The sequence below is a fragment of the Lissotriton vulgaris genome, chromosome 8, assembly GCF_964263255.1.
Source record: "Lissotriton vulgaris chromosome 8, aLisVul1.2, whole genome shotgun sequence".
Taxonomy (NCBI): Eukaryota; Metazoa; Chordata; class Amphibia; order Caudata; family Salamandridae; genus Lissotriton; species Lissotriton vulgaris.
This window is the reverse complement of record NC_141696.1, coordinates 1,173,581,958-1,173,599,030: the sequence shown is the minus strand read 5'-3', so window position 1 is coordinate 1,173,599,030 and position 17,073 is coordinate 1,173,581,958. Positions and strand designations below refer to the sequence as shown.

At 40.6% G+C, this 17,073-nt stretch overlaps 1 protein-coding gene across 1 annotated transcript in view; it reads right to left on the bottom strand.

Moving 5' to 3' along the window:
- The window catches only part of LOC147698447 (serine/threonine-protein kinase Nek3-like), a 172,592-nt gene that overhangs the window by 109,106 nt on the left and 46,413 nt on the right, over positions 1 to 17,073 (bottom strand). Inside the window, exons 3-6 of the mRNA XM_086935034.1 lie at positions 13,928 to 14,021; positions 13,724 to 13,821; positions 6,187 to 6,270; positions 610 to 677 (exon numbers count right to left, since the gene is read on the bottom strand). Of these exons, the coding sequence (XP_086791160.1) occupies positions 610 to 677; positions 6,187 to 6,270; positions 13,724 to 13,821; positions 13,928 to 14,021 (344 nt within the window). The remainder of the gene's footprint in view (positions 1 to 609; positions 678 to 6,186; positions 6,271 to 13,723; positions 13,822 to 13,927; positions 14,022 to 17,073) is intronic.

Here is a 17,073-nt window from a genome sequence, read left to right as displayed (position 1 = left end):
GTATTCCTAGGTGCGGAAAAGTTTCCCAACCACTCTGCAGAAAGTCTCACCATGCTTGCGTGTCAAAGAAATCTGTCACAATATGTAAAGAACTAACATTTCTCAAGGTTCCTAAGGATAATTTACTAATGTATAAGTCATAAGCAGTTTCGTTTTTTAACACTTTTTCTACATCCTGCTATTATATTTGTATGTGACAAATCAGAGCTTTGTTTAAATGAACTGAATTCATGACACTATTTGCCTTGATGTAGGAGTGCAGATTGAAATATTTTCCACCAGGTCTTAATTAAGATTTGTATATTTATAAAAAGTGATTCTTTTAAATGGTGATGTTTCAACATTCTTTTTAGTTATGGCCATGCTCTCCTGTATCGAGGGAAGGCCCAACCATTATAAATATGAAAACAAAATGAAGAACCACTATAAAATGTTCAGACCAAGGCACTGAATATATTGAAACTGGCTGGGGCCCAGTTGCACACAACTGCTGCTGACCTCTCCTCACATTGTAGTCCAGTCACCTTTACCTAATGTTTTTGTCACTTAATCAGTTCCTTTCGAATAATGTCACACATTCATTCATAACTACAATGTATACTTACATACCTGATGAGAAGACGAGCAGATCCAAAGTCTCCCAACTTAATCTGTCCATGCTGAGTTAGAAATATATTCTGCAATTGCAAAATAGTATACATTTTGATACATGTACTTGAATTTGATATGTATTAATAAACATATTTACATGTATAGGTTTTGGAGGTATTATCAGTGGTCTATTTTGAAATGTCTGTTAGCCAATTTGTCATCTTCAAACTGTTGATTTGATAAAGAATTAGGTTGACCTGAATACTAACAACGATTGAAATGCCACTATATCTGAAATAATATTGGATGCAATTGCATGAATGCGGACGTGGGCTCCCAGATGCAAAAGCAAATCATGAAAACACTTTTTAAATGCATGTTCAACAGAACCGGAGAAGACACATATTGTTACAAAAATTCCACTGTAACGAAAATGAAATAAGAAACACAGCCTTACACAAGATGATGTGTTGTCAGACTAAAAGGAAAAATAAGACTCTTCAAAGTATCAGTTATCTCTGTAAGCCTTGAAATTAGTCTGTAATGATCAAAGTTACTGTGTAATTCTGTGTGAATTGGTTCACGTAAACTCTTAACGTTTCAGAACGTGGAAATGCGTGGGTCACTGAGCTTCTTACAGTTTCAGGAGGACGTTATTGTGATAAAGGGAAACATTTGATGCAGTTTGACCAGAGCCTTGCTGCATTTACAGATGGAGGTGGGTGGATTATTGTCATGGAGGGACGTAACTGATAGAAAATATGGATCCTATCTGCAGGGTGGTGGGGCCATACACTTTACACAAAACTGAAATCACATTTAGTATTTTTAAGGCTTAAACCAGGGCTCGAGTCATGGTACCACGCGGGTGGACGGCGTCTCCCCACTTATTTTACCAGGAGCTCGATTACTGGAGCAAATGGAGCCAAACATTCACTCTTTGGCCTCTCTGGGGCGAGAACGGAGCTCATTCAGAACGCTGCTCATGTGCTGGCTTCTCTGATGCAATCGCATCTAAGGGGTGAGCGAGGGGAGGCAATGAGTCTGATGGTGCAAGCCACCTTTCGTGACGTCACTTCCTGTTGTGACCTCAGCATCCCCCCACTTCTTTTTTTAGGACTTGTACCCTGGCTAAAACATATTTTATAATTGTGCACATTATTAATTAATAGCTGAGTTCTAGTGGCTGTGAAGAGACTGCCTCATAGTGCCTTGCAGTTGGGTTCTAGTAGGAGTTGACACAAAGTCTTATAGTGACTAAGTCCCCTTAAGGTTTCCAAGCTCCTCATTTTCTTAGTCGCAGGTAAAGGATTAATAACAAAAAATAATGTGTAAAAAAAAAATGTGCTTAGATTGCTTGGAGACTCAGAATAATTTAAGATTACATAGATGTATTTGATGCAGCCCCAGAAAAATGAAATTGTAAAGAGCTGGTATTACATCATACTAAACAAAAAAAGATGCCATAATAAAATAATATTGATGGAATGCAAGTGCATATGGAAAACGGCTAAAAAATATATAGGTGCTGCTTAAAGAGAATGTAAAAAATTACCTGAGAGAAACCTCTGAGAATATTCTATATTAAACAGTGTTTTTGTGCCAGTAATTTCACCCTACTCAAAGGCTCAGAGGAGCCTAGTGTCTCAGTCTTGTTTTTTTGACACAACACCTGAACATCCTCCTGCTAGTCACCTGCCACCGGTGGGGCATATGTTTGTGCCCTCTTTAAGAAAGATGTTTCACCATCCAAAGAACAGATACCGGAAAGACTACATCTCCCAACTATCGTTTCAGCATCCACAAACCACCATCTCTTTATAAGGCCTGGTTAGTTCTAGGAAGAAACACTCACCCTCTACTCTGGCGCTTTGTGCACAACTCTTACCAACTGACTACAAGAAACCCTGACACATCCTCCATGTATTTGCAGATTGTGGAGTTCACCAAGACAATAAAGCAAGACAGGAAGAAACAAAAAGAGCATGTTGAGCTTTCCAAACAGTGTGAGAGTTTATATTCCTGTAAAAGGTGCACTTGTTGATAGACAAGTGAACCAACAGTCAAAGCACAGACTGCCTTACTATAACAGCCCGCCTTACTACAACAGCCCTCTCCTCTTTTCTACTAGCCTACATGACTTCAAGAGACTGGGTTAGGGCAATGGTCACTCAATTCACAGACGTCACAAAAAAAAACACCACAGACGTCACTTTATGTAGTAAAGGATTGGAGGTGTCTCTGAGGCACTGGTTACTGTTAGGCCGCAAATCTCATTTCTTGTGCATCCCTGAAACTAGATTACAAATCTGGGCAATTTGCAGAGGTGGAAAATCAAAGTTATTCTATATGCAGCTCTGGATGGAGAGAAATTGCCCATAATTCTCCGTTCCAGGAAGTGCAACTCGAATTAGGATGCATATTGTGCACCCGCTAACTACTGTACACCACATTCAGGTCTGAAATATGACCATATATAATCAGGGCTTGAGTAGGATCATGATTGCTACAATAGTGAGCTCTGAAGTGAAAACATAGTTGTAACAGGCCCTGACAGACGTTTTGGGGCAGCAATGCATGTCATGTCTTCTATTACCTTCCCACAGAACGGAGGCACTTAGCCAATATTTAAAGACTTCCACAGAGGTAAGTAAGAGCTACAACGCTCAGAGGCCTTCACACTGGAGTCATAGCTACTATTTGCATGTGCTAAATTGCTAAACATTAATGGTTATTCCACAGCTGAAAGTCAGCACTCCAAAGCCTGCTGCACACTGTTTAATGTTTCTTCGACAGCCACAATGTCTAATTATACAATCAAAAAGGAAAAATCGCATCTGAAACATTTACTAGTTCTCATAAAATCACAGGCACACAAATATAGGGAGGAATCCAATACTGATGCGCAAAAGCTCTTCCTGCCTCTCCAAAGGCGGCAAGGCCCAACCTCGTAACAACCCATAAAATGAACTCTTCTCTACCTTCACAAATAGTGCAGATAGTGGTCAATATAATAGTGCCAGAGACAACATTTATTTGCACAAGCTCCAACCTTTAAACCCAGCTGATGATCTCCCCACACAATATAAATACCTTTCTTATCTGACAGAAAATGTGGTCTAGATTGCTCTTCAGTGACAAATTTCTCTGAAGGCACTGAAGAGGATCACATAACAGGCCACATGCTTTCCGATGCTTTTTACAGGTTTTTGCACACAATACAGTTTGTAAACGACAATATGAAACACACTGACATGCTACTTTAAGCATATAATGGGCCAGCAAATGTACACTTCTTTTTTTTCAGTGAGGATGTTGAATAAACTATTATATCCGTGCACTCAAGAGGTCCAACTCACAGCCACCATGTCAATATGCAGTCACACCCTTTTTGTACCTATCACAATACATTTTGCAAACCACCACATTGTTTAGCTCTGAGCAGGCCCTAGGAACCTGCCATCCTGCGAATTGCGGTTTTATTCTAGTTGTGTGCTCTTTGCCATCCCAGGTAGCACTATGGAAAGAACATTCTTAATTCAAGCTGGCGCAGGGAATTTGCAGATAAATAAGAAAGCCCAATAAAAAAGAAACCCCAATCCAAATATCACTGGCTCTCTATGACTCTGGGAAACAGATGAAACTCCCAATCCACAAGGATAGGTGATAGATCCAGAGCTCATTTGGTAATAGCTCTCCTATTTAAGTTAGCCTCTAAAGGTCTTCCTGGTCCTTATCTAGGTTTTTGTAGCTGCTCACATTACAGTTGTTTGGATAAATACTGTTTGGCTTAATATGCATGTAGGTAGGTGGCTGGCACGCCTCCTGAAAAGACTCTAGACAATACAAACCTCAGCAGCAAGACTCATCCTCAACCTCCCCAGAAGGATCCACACCATACCCCACCTCAAGAAACGTCACTGGCTCCCGATCCAGAGAAAAAGAGATGCCAGTTTAAAGATGCTTACAAGGCCCTGCACAAAGAAGGACAGCGTTCATCAAAAAACACCTGACCTCCCAACAACCAAACGGATACCTTCTATCTGCCTCCCACTCCCTTGCTGACATCTGTCCGATCCGCCGAACCAACAGCAGAGGACGCTCCTTCTTGCACATGGCGTCCAAGGCATGGAACAGCCACTCCCTGCACCTCAGGACCACGCCATTGCTCCAGATGTTCAGGATAGAATTCCAGACCTGGATGTTCAAATGAGCAACCACACAGCAACCAACTTACCAAGCGCCTTGAGACCCTCACGGGTGATTTGCTGCATTCTATAAATGTTTGATTGATTGATGGTTATTTTGGAGGTGCTAAAGCACCCCGCATCGTTACTTCCAATACCTATGTTGGAAAGTCTCTCCCCATTCTCCTATCCATTGTACTCATCATGCTCCACCCTCTGCCTCAAGACTGCCACTTATTGCTTGCTCAGCACTTAGGTCCTGAGGGATAACCAGCGACCCCTTCTGTAAAGTGGGAAAGACACAGTGGCCCATCACGAACTCAGTGTCAGCTGGTAACAGCAAAATGTGACCTTAAATATCACACACTTGCTTCTTGAGCGCACTCTCTGACTTGTAGCCGAGGACAAGGTCACCTTAGGGATCCCAACGACTTACATAATCTGCCCTTGCTAATATGTTTTAATATTTGTTCAAGCTCTGATGACTTCTATAAGATGTATGTGTCTATAAGTGTAAGGATGGAGAATAGTTCTATGCTTTTTTATATGTCTCTCTCACAGAATAACTCAACAATCAAATAAGATAAACCATTAATTAAACAAGAACACCAGTTCACTTTGACACCCTTCAACAAAAATTGCCAGAAATAACATATGAACCTACATCAACTGTTCACATGTAAAATATAAGAGACCAGTAAACGTGCTGTCTATCAGACATACAAACCGACAGATGAGCTTTCCCCACTGCACATCTATATATGATTGGATGTAGAAACTGGATGTTAAACTGCAATAGGCTTGGCATAACAAGTGAATCAATATGAACGTGTACTGATTATCCTCCCTTTTAGAGGGAAACATTGTAAATGTAAATAACATCAATCAGAACGATGCATCACACCTGGAGGAGTGAGGGAAGTGAATGAAGTGGTGGGTCATTAGCATTGTTACTAGTTTCAAGGTGTGAGCCACGGCTTTGTGTTCATCTGAAATGTTATATTGCTTTATTTTAGCAGAGATTTTTATAGGATGAGGAATTGTCTGTGTGGACCTTTAAGCTGTCGGTTTGGAGCTATCTGGGTTTAAGGCAAAAATGTAATCAAAGAATACAACAAAATGCAGTTTTAATTGAAAAGACGATGTGTGTTCCTCAATAAAAAAAATAAACTATCCATAGTCCTCAATGCCCCACTGTCACATGCCCCACCTGAATTTCTAAGCTTCAATATCAGTGAACCCTGTGCAAATTGGTGTGTGAAACAAAATGTAAGGATTTTGTGCTGGGTCTGCCACAAATGATAGAGTTAACAGGTTATGCATGTCCTCGATTAAAACTAATCAGGTCATCAGTGCCTTTTTAAGTAAGGAAAAAATAGGACTTCAAAAGAAAATTGATTAAAATTACCGTGGACTTGATATCCCTATGCAACACTCGCTTACTATGAATGTGTTGTACTCCCATGCATAGCTGTACAAACCACTGGAGAATCTGAAAAAAAACAGTGATATGAGCAGAGGAAAATGTAACTTTGGAAGCATTTTCTTCTTATCTTAACTATATATATATATGGAAAAGAAACTAAGCAAACAAAAAAAAACACAATTAAACAGTTCCTGGGGAGGAAGGCTAGGGTGACAGAACAAAAGGAATTTCAGTAGACCTTCGCATGTTGAGCCACGCGGCACAACCAGTGAACATTCTCCTAGGCTTTCCACTAGATTAAGCATTTAGCTACCTGATACCTCACCTGTTTGTAAGCTGGTTCAGGAAAATGCTCAGCAAAATATATTGAATCATATAACATAGCAACTTAAACTGACACCATCCGTTACATCTTTCAAAAATGGTCTGAATGTCTGCCAACTAATTACATGTTTGGAATATCATCCCTTTCACTTCTATACCTCCAAGCCAACGCTTAACCAATGGCCTCAGTCCTGGGATAATTTAGCTGGTCATCCAGTTACCCCTTTAACTAAAAAGACATGTATTACAGTTTCTCACACTACACTATTCCACATCCAATATAGTAAACTGAAATGAATATTGTTCACTCAATGAACATGAAATCTGATTTCACATTATATTGTATATTTGTTAGGAGACAATTAGTACAAGTGTCCAAGACTAGCCAGGTCAGTCGGAAGAAAGAAAGCATCTAACTGTAGACTGTCACATACAAAACTATCACTGTTAGCATTTCTGGCACCTTTGTTTTCTCCCTTTCCCTCTTCGTGCTTCCTGTCTGTAGGTTCTGTGGATACAGCTATTGCATTAAGGCATCTGGTGAGTCCACCTTGCCATAGACGCTACCATCTAATGTGCTCCTGATTACGCAAACTGTCTCCTTGTACTGTCTGGGTTTTGTCAGAGGCCCATGAGGTGGAGCAAAGGGTAAGTTTGTATACTGCTTGGGATCAATGCCCAGTCCAATATAAGAGGTACCACCAGCTGTGTTTTGTGTTTCTTTTCTCTCAAATCCCTTACACCATTCCACCCACCGACAACGAGGTCTTGGTGGTGAGCATCTATCTAACGGCGTTGCTCCTAGAACCCTGCTTATCCAGGAAGTAGAAAAAAACAGACAGCCCTATGGCTGAAGAAGGTGGGCCAGTCAATCCATTCTCAATGAGAACCACAGTGAAAGTACAGCTAATTTGGTCTTTGATTAGCATCGCTATTATTTACCTACTGAATAATCTTAGCTTTCATCTAATGAGGAAACATAGGTGACAAGAGCTTGAAGGAGGTCTACCTGGATTTCAATATATTTTTGGGTTGCCAACAACCAGCCTAAGTTGTAACCTTCAGTGCAGAGGAAGTATTTTCAAGCAGGGCAAAGAAAGTAGCAATGCCAGTCCTTTGACATAATGGTTCTACCTTAGATGACTTAATGAGATCATTAGTACTAACTGATAAAGAGTTCTGCCATTCCCTCTCAGCCAACAGCCCATCCTAATGGTTAAAAGACGCAACTGATGTGGCAGGACTGAACAAACCACTGAACACTCACAGGACTAAATACAAGAGTTCATGCTGCTGACTAATGTACATGAGGAAGAATCTTGCTACATCCATTTATGTCCACCAACAAGGTTACTTCCTACATAACTGTAGGAGACAGAGTTAGAGCTGTCAAACTAATTTGCTGGTCTGCGCACAAATTCCTCATGGTGTGTTGACTAAATTAAGAACACATAGTAAACTATTTCCTACCTTTGCTGTTCTGATGTAACCAGGCAATGTTCCTCGCCTCCAGACTCATGCAGGATGTCAACACATTTTGTATTATCTGCACAAATTGTGAGGCCTTAATTTATGGAATGAGCTGGCAATAGCCTAGCGGCACATTAAGTTAGCCCTTCCCTAATCTCATGGATCCCAATGTGTGGGTCTACTCTTCACTGACGGGTCCAAACGCCATGACCAGGATGAACGTAACAGGGTGAAGAGCAGGGAGAAGCGCAAATTGTAGCGGAAAGATCAATAATGCAAGCTTATGCCGTGTCTGCAGTCTTTTCCTCAGAACCATGTTTGCCTTACACCTCCATGAGGCTTTTGTTTATATCATGAGCCGCCAGCGGCTCAGCTGCACACCAAGCTTCCCAAGCGCTGACTTCCTAATGTTTGAGTCTTTACTGCCCAGCATGAAAACCACATACATAAAACATCCGGCATGGAGTCTTAAAAGTACACTGAATATGGCTCACTTTATTTCCTTGAATATCACTTTGAGATCTGGGTCCTATGAGAAGATTGGTTCTCTTCCGAATCTAAAACAAAAAAGGGGGGGGGCACGAAGTCCCTCGTAGCCCCTTGAAGTATTAAAGACTTCAGACATACGTGACTCCCTGCTTTTATTGAGAAGGAATCTTCTTCAGTGGCTTTGACAATGTGTAGTTCCGTGGTTTGAGGGTCCATGGTTCGGTGGTCCGAACCTGTTCAATAAAGGTCTTCGGAAATAGACGATTTTGGTGTCAACGGACCGCAAATCACGAGTGCGGTATGTACGAGTGTTTTCACATTAATCGATCAAGGAGAACACTATGTATTTAGAGATTTCGTTTGAACCTTTGGGTTCCATTTTGTGTACGCCAGCCATTTTGTGTGGTTGCCCTCACATAGGCCGATGACTGCGGCCGAACGAGTCTTTGGGACACGTGCACCTTAGTTGACTTCTGAATGACCTGGCCGAACTGACTCCTTGCCCGAGGCTGACCTCGTTGAGCCAGTTCCTTGTTAAACAGCTGGTCAGATAAAGATCAAAGAGCAGGACATGCCAGCGTTTACAGTACACTGCACCCACCTTTCTATCTTGCTACCAATCTGTTTCTGCTCCTTCCTTTACGACATAATCACTGATTTGGGTTGAGGGTTTTATGATGGGTTTGTCCGGCCTGACTGAACAGGAATATTGGAATGTGCTTGGTCATTTCTGGTGCGCTGGACAACGGAAAATGGGATTGTCGTCATGCGATATGTTTGAAATGTCGCTCTACAATTGGTCAGTTTGTATGAACCCAATGCTAATTTGGAATGTTGCCTGAGGCTTGATTTTTGGCATAAAAGACCATGCTCCGCTCATTGAATTTGTGCAGTCTCTAGCGAACCACCCGTGTTGTGCTTCGTAGACCTCTGTTCCTGGTTGCAGCCAATAAACTTTGGTCTTTGACGTCATCAAGAAGTGTCCCGTGTCTCTGTTTACCAAGGCAGGGGAACTCGAAGGCATCGGGCGTTTTCCCTGACGCCGCTGGGTTCTAAAACCCGGTCCTTCAAATGGGCAAAAGTCAGATGTGCATCAGGCGCATAGCATAATGTGTTCTTCAAGGGTCTATCACATTTTTTGTCTCTATCACTTTCCCTCCCTACCTGTCTTTCTCCCCACAAAGGATTGATACAGGGGTTCACAGATACTTCTGCCAGCATAAAGGAAGGTGCAACAGGAAGAGCAATGTGAAATCCATTTGTGATTGGACATGAGGCTTTTCCAAATTTTTAGGAGCCTCTGTAGCCCAGGCTACAGCCATTCTTTGTGTACTTTCTGGTACCCCTCAAGAGCAGCACATCTTATCAAAAAGATGTTAATAAGTACATCCACAGCTTCCTTTTGGAAGAGGGTCCCTGGAGTGTCACTATGTGCCTTATATATATATATATATATATATATATGTTCTCCTTCTTCTTTGCCGGTTTTTGCAAAGCTGGAGGTGGTTTGGACAGTTATTGGCTGAATATATATATATATATGTATGTATATATATCCGGATTACCGCGTTTTCACACAGCGCGCCAAAACCTCGCACAGGCAGGGATACCACGGACACAGACCAAGTATAGTGCTGATGATTTATTCGTGCAAATTCAGCCGCATGACGTTTCGGCTCCGAAGAGCCTTGCTCACATATATATATGACTTTGCTGCTACTGCAGCCAAAGTCTCAGGCGAATTTTGCAGCCAGTTTCTTCTGCTACAAAATCTTGTCAGTTTTTTTTACACTCAGAAAAACCAGGTGTGGAAACACCTACAACACATAATCAGGTGGAACAAAATGAATACATGACGGAATGCAACGTTTCGCCTCACTTGTAATAGGGCCCTAAATGGGCAGCCTTCCCTGTGTGCTTGATCCTGCAGTGGTGCAAGGACATGGGTAAAAGGGAACTTCTTAAAATGCATGGGGACATGTGCATGTGCAAATGAGTTAAATACTGTGCATCTGAAGTGCACCCGCGCATCAGAGTAATATTTCTATATTAACAAAGGGGCTTTGTATTTGTAAAAGTGTACTGTCACCAATGGTATTGGGGTGCTACAGACCAATGACAATTGTCTCAGCTGATGACACCCAACTGCTGTTCTCATGGGAGAACAATGAGTCATTCCTGGGTGATAAAATCCGGAATTGTGTCAGTGCAGTGTTTAGGTGGATCTCTATAAGTCAACTCAAATGCAATGCTGGGAAGACCGAGCTCCTCTTTTTCGGCCAGGAAGCAGAGGTGTCTTGGCAGTCTTTCTGGCCTAGCGATGCCCCCCACCGCTTACTCAAAATGCATCAGTGAAAAACGTGGGCATTAAATTTGATGGACATCTGTTGTTTCGCTCCCCAGTTAATTCAGTAGTGTGCACTTGATTTGCCTTACTACGTATGTTGCAAAAGTTTCTGTATCTTTTGTCTTTTATGCCTAAACAAGGATCCAAGCCCTGATCACGGCACGTTTGGACTATGGGAATGGACTGTACGTGGGCCTACCCGACTATCTGATTGATAGACTGCAACTGGTCTAGAACGCGCCTGCTCCAACAATTTCCGAAATTCCCAAGTAGCACGACTTCTTCATGATCTTCACTGGCTCCCGGTCTCGAAAAGGATCAGTTTTAAGATTCTGCTTATTACCCAGAAAGCCTTATACGGAACTGGCCTTGGGTATTTACGAGCAAGAATTAAGTCCTATATCCCCCGGAGAAACCTGCGCTCTGCCAACCTCTGTCTTGCCAGAGTCCCGTGGGTTAAGAAGGCTAGGTCCGGGGGCAGATCTTTCGCTCTCCTGGGCCCCTCATTGTGGAATAAACTTCAGCTGAAAATCAGATACATTAAGTCTACCCCCTGTTTTGGAAAAAGCTCAAGACTTGGTTCTTTTCTAGTTCCTAGGTCCTTTTCTCATAGTCCTTCTGTTGTCTCTTCTTCTGCATTAGCGCCAGGACACTCCTAGGAGTAACAGTTGCGCTCTTGAAATTCTTTACATACATACATAAATACAAACAAAGGTGTAACAGATCAACAGGGCAGGTGAAAGAGAGTCCGAGAAACAGATCAGGCAGTGGGCATGAGAAAAGCAGAAATACTTCAGATCTCTCCTAATCAAACTTCAATTGGGTGTCTGATGGAGTGCTAGTAGCAGCACATTTTAGAGCTGGGGCTCTCGCAGACGACATTCTCTTCCTCCACATCTAGCTCTCTTAGTGCATGAGATCTGAACCACTGCCCAGCTAAAGGACTACAAAGATCTAGATTGGACATGAGAAACCACAACCCGATGGCAGTCACATTGCATGGTCCACTTTGTCGCTGTTGCAGTAAATTTTTTAAGCGGAGGTAGAGAGCTTCTGCCAACCCGTCTGTACACCTAGCTGTTACTGCTTTACGTTCAGTCTATAAACTTAAGACTATAACCAGGACCAGCATTTGTATCCTTTAACTGTATCAGATTAAGCACTTTTATGGTTTTATCCCCTTACAACAGGATACAATAGATGTTAAAAAAAACAATTAGGAGAGGAAGCTTCATTTTGGAACCCGAATATGGGTCTGCCATGTACCCTGGAATTCATCATCAAAATGGTTTTAGAGAAGTATGTCAAAACAACTGCACAAACCTTGTCAGATGACAGCAGCCTGCCATAATTTGATGGTTGTGCTTACTCAGGAGGTTTGCAATCATCTGGATGCAGGCTAATTTGATGATTTAATTTATCTTTTCCTTTCCCAATATGCCTTTTAATGTTATATTTTTATGTTTTGTTTCCTCTATTTAATGCAGTTTCTAAACTAAATTTGTGTCCATGTCCCTTTCTGGATATTTTGTACTGATTTTGGCTTTTTCATTAACCAAGATATTTTTTGATTTGTTACGACTCAATCACACTAGTATCAGAGACCAAGCTGAGCAAAATACATCTCAACCAGGCTGCGTGTCAAGTGCTTTGACACTAAACAAACATTGGTGTTTCGCAGGAACAATTTCTGGTCACCAAGGGCTGCAAAAAGATCGTGGTGTACTCAGGATATCATCACAGGTCATCAGCTAACTCCCTATGGATGATGCAAATTTCAACTAATTACATTTTTGAAATTGGAGAAGTGATATTCTATCTTGGGAGAGTGGCTGGTTGAGACCGAATGAGGGGCACACAGCTCTGAAACAACAATGGAAATTAGAGTCACTATCTTGGGGATCTATGGAGGAGTAAAGTAAAATAAGGAGTTCGAAGAGGTAAGACACATACCAAGATATATGTCTTTCAAAGTGCATAGTTTCAAAGAAAGTGCCAGCAAAGAACCTAGGCAAATATGGCCACCATACAACATCATGACAATATATGGTGGCCTGGTAGCAGTTCCAGATCGGGATACCACGCTGGTAACTGGAAACCATATCTTGGTGATCAACAGAGGAAAAAAGTAAACGAAAAGGGAGGAGTTGGTAGCAGCAACCAACATCAAAGGAGGCGTAAACTGAAGGAAACATCGACTGTCAGGAGACCATTGAAGCTAAGTAGGCTATCGATGATAAAGTTTATCAGTCATATGAGCCCCAGTCCACTTTTCCTGTGGCCTGTTTCACTGGGAGATGAGTGGGCAGATTTCAGTTTATGTTCTTGTACATGTTGCCTCACTGATCAGCTTTTCCAACATGCATTGCCCTCGTGGCACCTTTCCACTCAATCAGAAGAGGCTGGATCCTGGCATTACCAAATGAATTTGCTTGTTGCCTTGTATCCTGATCACCACTGTAAATTATATACCCTAGATCTACACAGAGCTATCACCGAACGTCATCTGCATTTCCATAGGTCACTAACACAAATCAGCCATTTCACAACGCACAAATGGGTTTCTTCTAAAACGACAACATAAAACATGCAACATAAGCACTTTCTGAGTGACTGTATAAAAAACATAATTATCTCAAAATCTCATAAGGCGACAAATAGCTGCTGTTCAAATGGAGATCTGCAGACAGAGTAAACACATAAGCAGACGAATTCAGATTGCTGTTTCACAACTTTTCCAAGAGATTAGGTGTTAAATGGCTATTCATGATGCACTGTAATAATATATTAATGAACAACAGATAGAGAGCTTTCAAGATTTATTAAATGTAAAGGTTTAGATTATATCATGTGGGTTAATTTGGTGAAATGTATAAAATGTGGTCAAACCTTATTTTCAGGAAACAAGTTTCCTCTTTGCTTTTTGATTGCCTGTAGGAGATCACCACCGTCACAATATTCCATTACTATATATAGATGTCCATCAGCTGAAAAAAATACAGCAGAAATATGCAATCAAGAAATAATTAGAGAGATAAGATTTTCTTACAGGTTCTAGCAAAACCAGTTCTTCTTCTTCTTGGCTGTACATACCTTCAAATGACTCCTTAAAAGCAACAATATTGGGGTGCTTCATTTTGGCCAAAAGGATTGCTTCTCGTCTACTGTCATGAATGCCACATTGAGACTGAAAATATAAATATTAATATAAAAAAAGATTAGTGGCATGTTTTTATAAAAGTACAGAATTGCGGCATATCTATTTACATAGATGTGGGTTAATTTGGTGAAATGTATAAAATGTGCAGGCCCTGTGCAGGTGAAACGTAAAAAGAGGGTATGCCCAAGTTACCCTACGCAACCTGGGCACTGAAGAGCAACTGCACAACTGTGGTATACTGTAGGAATAAGTTCATAAACAATCATAAATTAACAATGAAACCATTGATTTTCACCGGAGAGAACATTTAATTACACAAAAAACTAAATTACTAACCATGCCTATGCATACAACTATGCTCTATTTGAATGTTGAGATCTCCGATACACCACACCAATAGCTACATTTATACAACAACCTATATGTATTTGGAGCACATGAGGGCCATATCCAAAAGAAATCCAATCTACCCCATAGCCAGGCACTTTAAGACACTACACTATTCAGACAGCACCAAACTACAACTTTTTATCATTGAACAAATAGAAATCAATCATAGAGGTGGGAATCGTTAACTCCAGCTAAGGAAACAGGAATCTATATATATCATCAAGCTAGGAACACGTGACCCCAAGGGACACAACATTGACAAAGAAATTGCAATACATCTTCATGATGAATAGTGATGTTAGCAATGTGAAGTCAAGTGCTGTATAACTGTGTCTTAAGATATCATGATGTTTTAACTCAGTTTTTGAGATGTTCTGTCATCAATCTTTCAGCAGTTTAACTGTCGATCCTTTCTTTCTTTTCACAGGAGGAAATGAAGGGACACACTGGATGGAATCGATAGAACGGGTCCCTACCCTTTTCTTCGTGGCATCATTATCCAATGGCTACATTTTTAAGCCTGTCATCGAGCTTAGGTATTCGCCACTTTGGTGAAAGCCAAGGCTGATTAAACATTTAAATTCTCTTGCCCACGATATTGGTCCCAACCAATTATCTTCGTATTATGATTAGATTTTTTAATATCTTTTTTAACTAAATGGTTTTTATGTTTTTTTTCTATTTATTATATATATATACTGTATAACTTAATGTTTTGTAAACCATGGTTTTACACCTATCTGTCTTTTATTGCTTTAAGACTTAATTGTCGTACTAAAGCTTTTTGAAACTATAGCGGCTGTGCTTATTTAATTATTTAATTTACAGAGCGCAACACTTTGACAATAGCGGCCATGCTTATTTAATTATTTCATTTACAGCACGGGCCGATTTCACTGTAGTGGCTGCGCTACAGAAACGTTTACATTCTTTTTTTTTGCTTTGGGTGAAAGCGCACCATACGCGCTTTCACTTTAATGTTGGCTGCGCCCCTTTAGACGCTAATCACTGTAACCTGATACGAGCAGCGTCTAAAGAAAGGGGTGCGGCCACTATTAGAGTGGTCTAGCATTTGCAAGAGTTTGAGCTATTTGGCATTAAAAATGACAATGCCTTTTATATATGTTTTGCTTTAAAAAACACAGATATAAAAGGCATTGTCATTTACAATGCCAATACCTTGAACGCTCGCAAATGCAAGACCTATTGCATTGAAAATGCTTGTTTGTTATTGAGCCCAAGTAAGGCTTGGGAATGTGCCATCAGTCTGAAGGTGAGCTAGGACTAAAAGCCTATAAACCCCAAACAATTTAACCTACAGAATTAAACTGGTTTCTCCATGTCACACTCTCGGTAGCTTGGCCTAGGGAATAAGGCATCCCCATAGAAGTTTTATACGTGTGTGCACGAGAGCTAGTCAAAAAACAATGTAGTTAAGATAAATAACCTAAATGCCTAACACAAATTGGTGAAAAGGTAACATTTTATAAAAAATGATTGGTAACACACTTCTTCTCCTCTAACTTCTCCCTTCATTAATGTTTCTGCCATGCCCCTTTCAAGTAGATTCTGAGAATTATAGAATGGTTGAATGCATATTCCGAAGGGGCATGGTGAGATGATGAAAGGTTTCACATGATATATCTCACAATCTTAAGCCACAGATAATGGAGGAACCACTGAGGCCAGATATACCGCACAGGCGCAGACACCCAAGTTACCCTTCTGGTCACAGAAATCATACATGTTCAGGCTGCAATAATGAAGATATTATTATAAAATCTATATAATTGTAGATTGCAAAATACTTTCACGCTCGATAAAAGATCTGCAACAAATGTGCCCTTCTGAGCATGAATTCAGAGAAAATACAAATTCTAAACAGATTAAAGAAAGGCAATAATTGTTTCCGCACACATTTTGTCTCCAGAAACTAGTTTTTATTTTTTTCCCAGATAAACTTATTTTTCGTCGAACAGCAGTTTAACATTTTCAGAAAACACACGTGTTGCTGTGAAACATCAACTTTCATTTTGAGTAAATAAACTCAACTGCCTCTACACAAATGAATATCATTAATTTCAAAGGGTTCCCACCAGAAAATAAGAACCTTTAATTTAAAAAAAATCATTTTTGTTCCTAAACATCAGCATGTTATTTCACCACCTACTCAAATGTGCTACTGCCTCATGTGGACGGATTCTCCCTCACAAGCCCATATGTAATAGTTACATGCTAGGAATACCCACCTTTAAACAGTGGTAGTTACCAGATGCCAGGGATCCCCACTGTATGCCACAATCGCTCTTTGTGATCGAGGCAGGGGAAACCCAATAAACCCTTGTAGGCTTGGGCGTTGAATGATTAATGTCAAAATGTGCTACAAGGGACTTGATTTAGGGAACAATTAATCTCAGTTAGGAGTAGTACACAATTATCACACTCCAGTGTATCCACAGGATATCACATTAAAAAATCAAAATAGAGTTAATCACTGGAAGGAGAAAAGAGACACGGAGGAAATAAAATTGTATTCAAAGAAAATGTTTTATATTTAGTGATAAAGCATCAAAAGAAGTTCTGGGGAGACATATACAAAGAAATAAATTCAAGCAAAAGACAGTTATGAACAGAGGTATAAATGACATCTACTCATCAGTTCACAACTAAACATCAGCTCCTAACAATT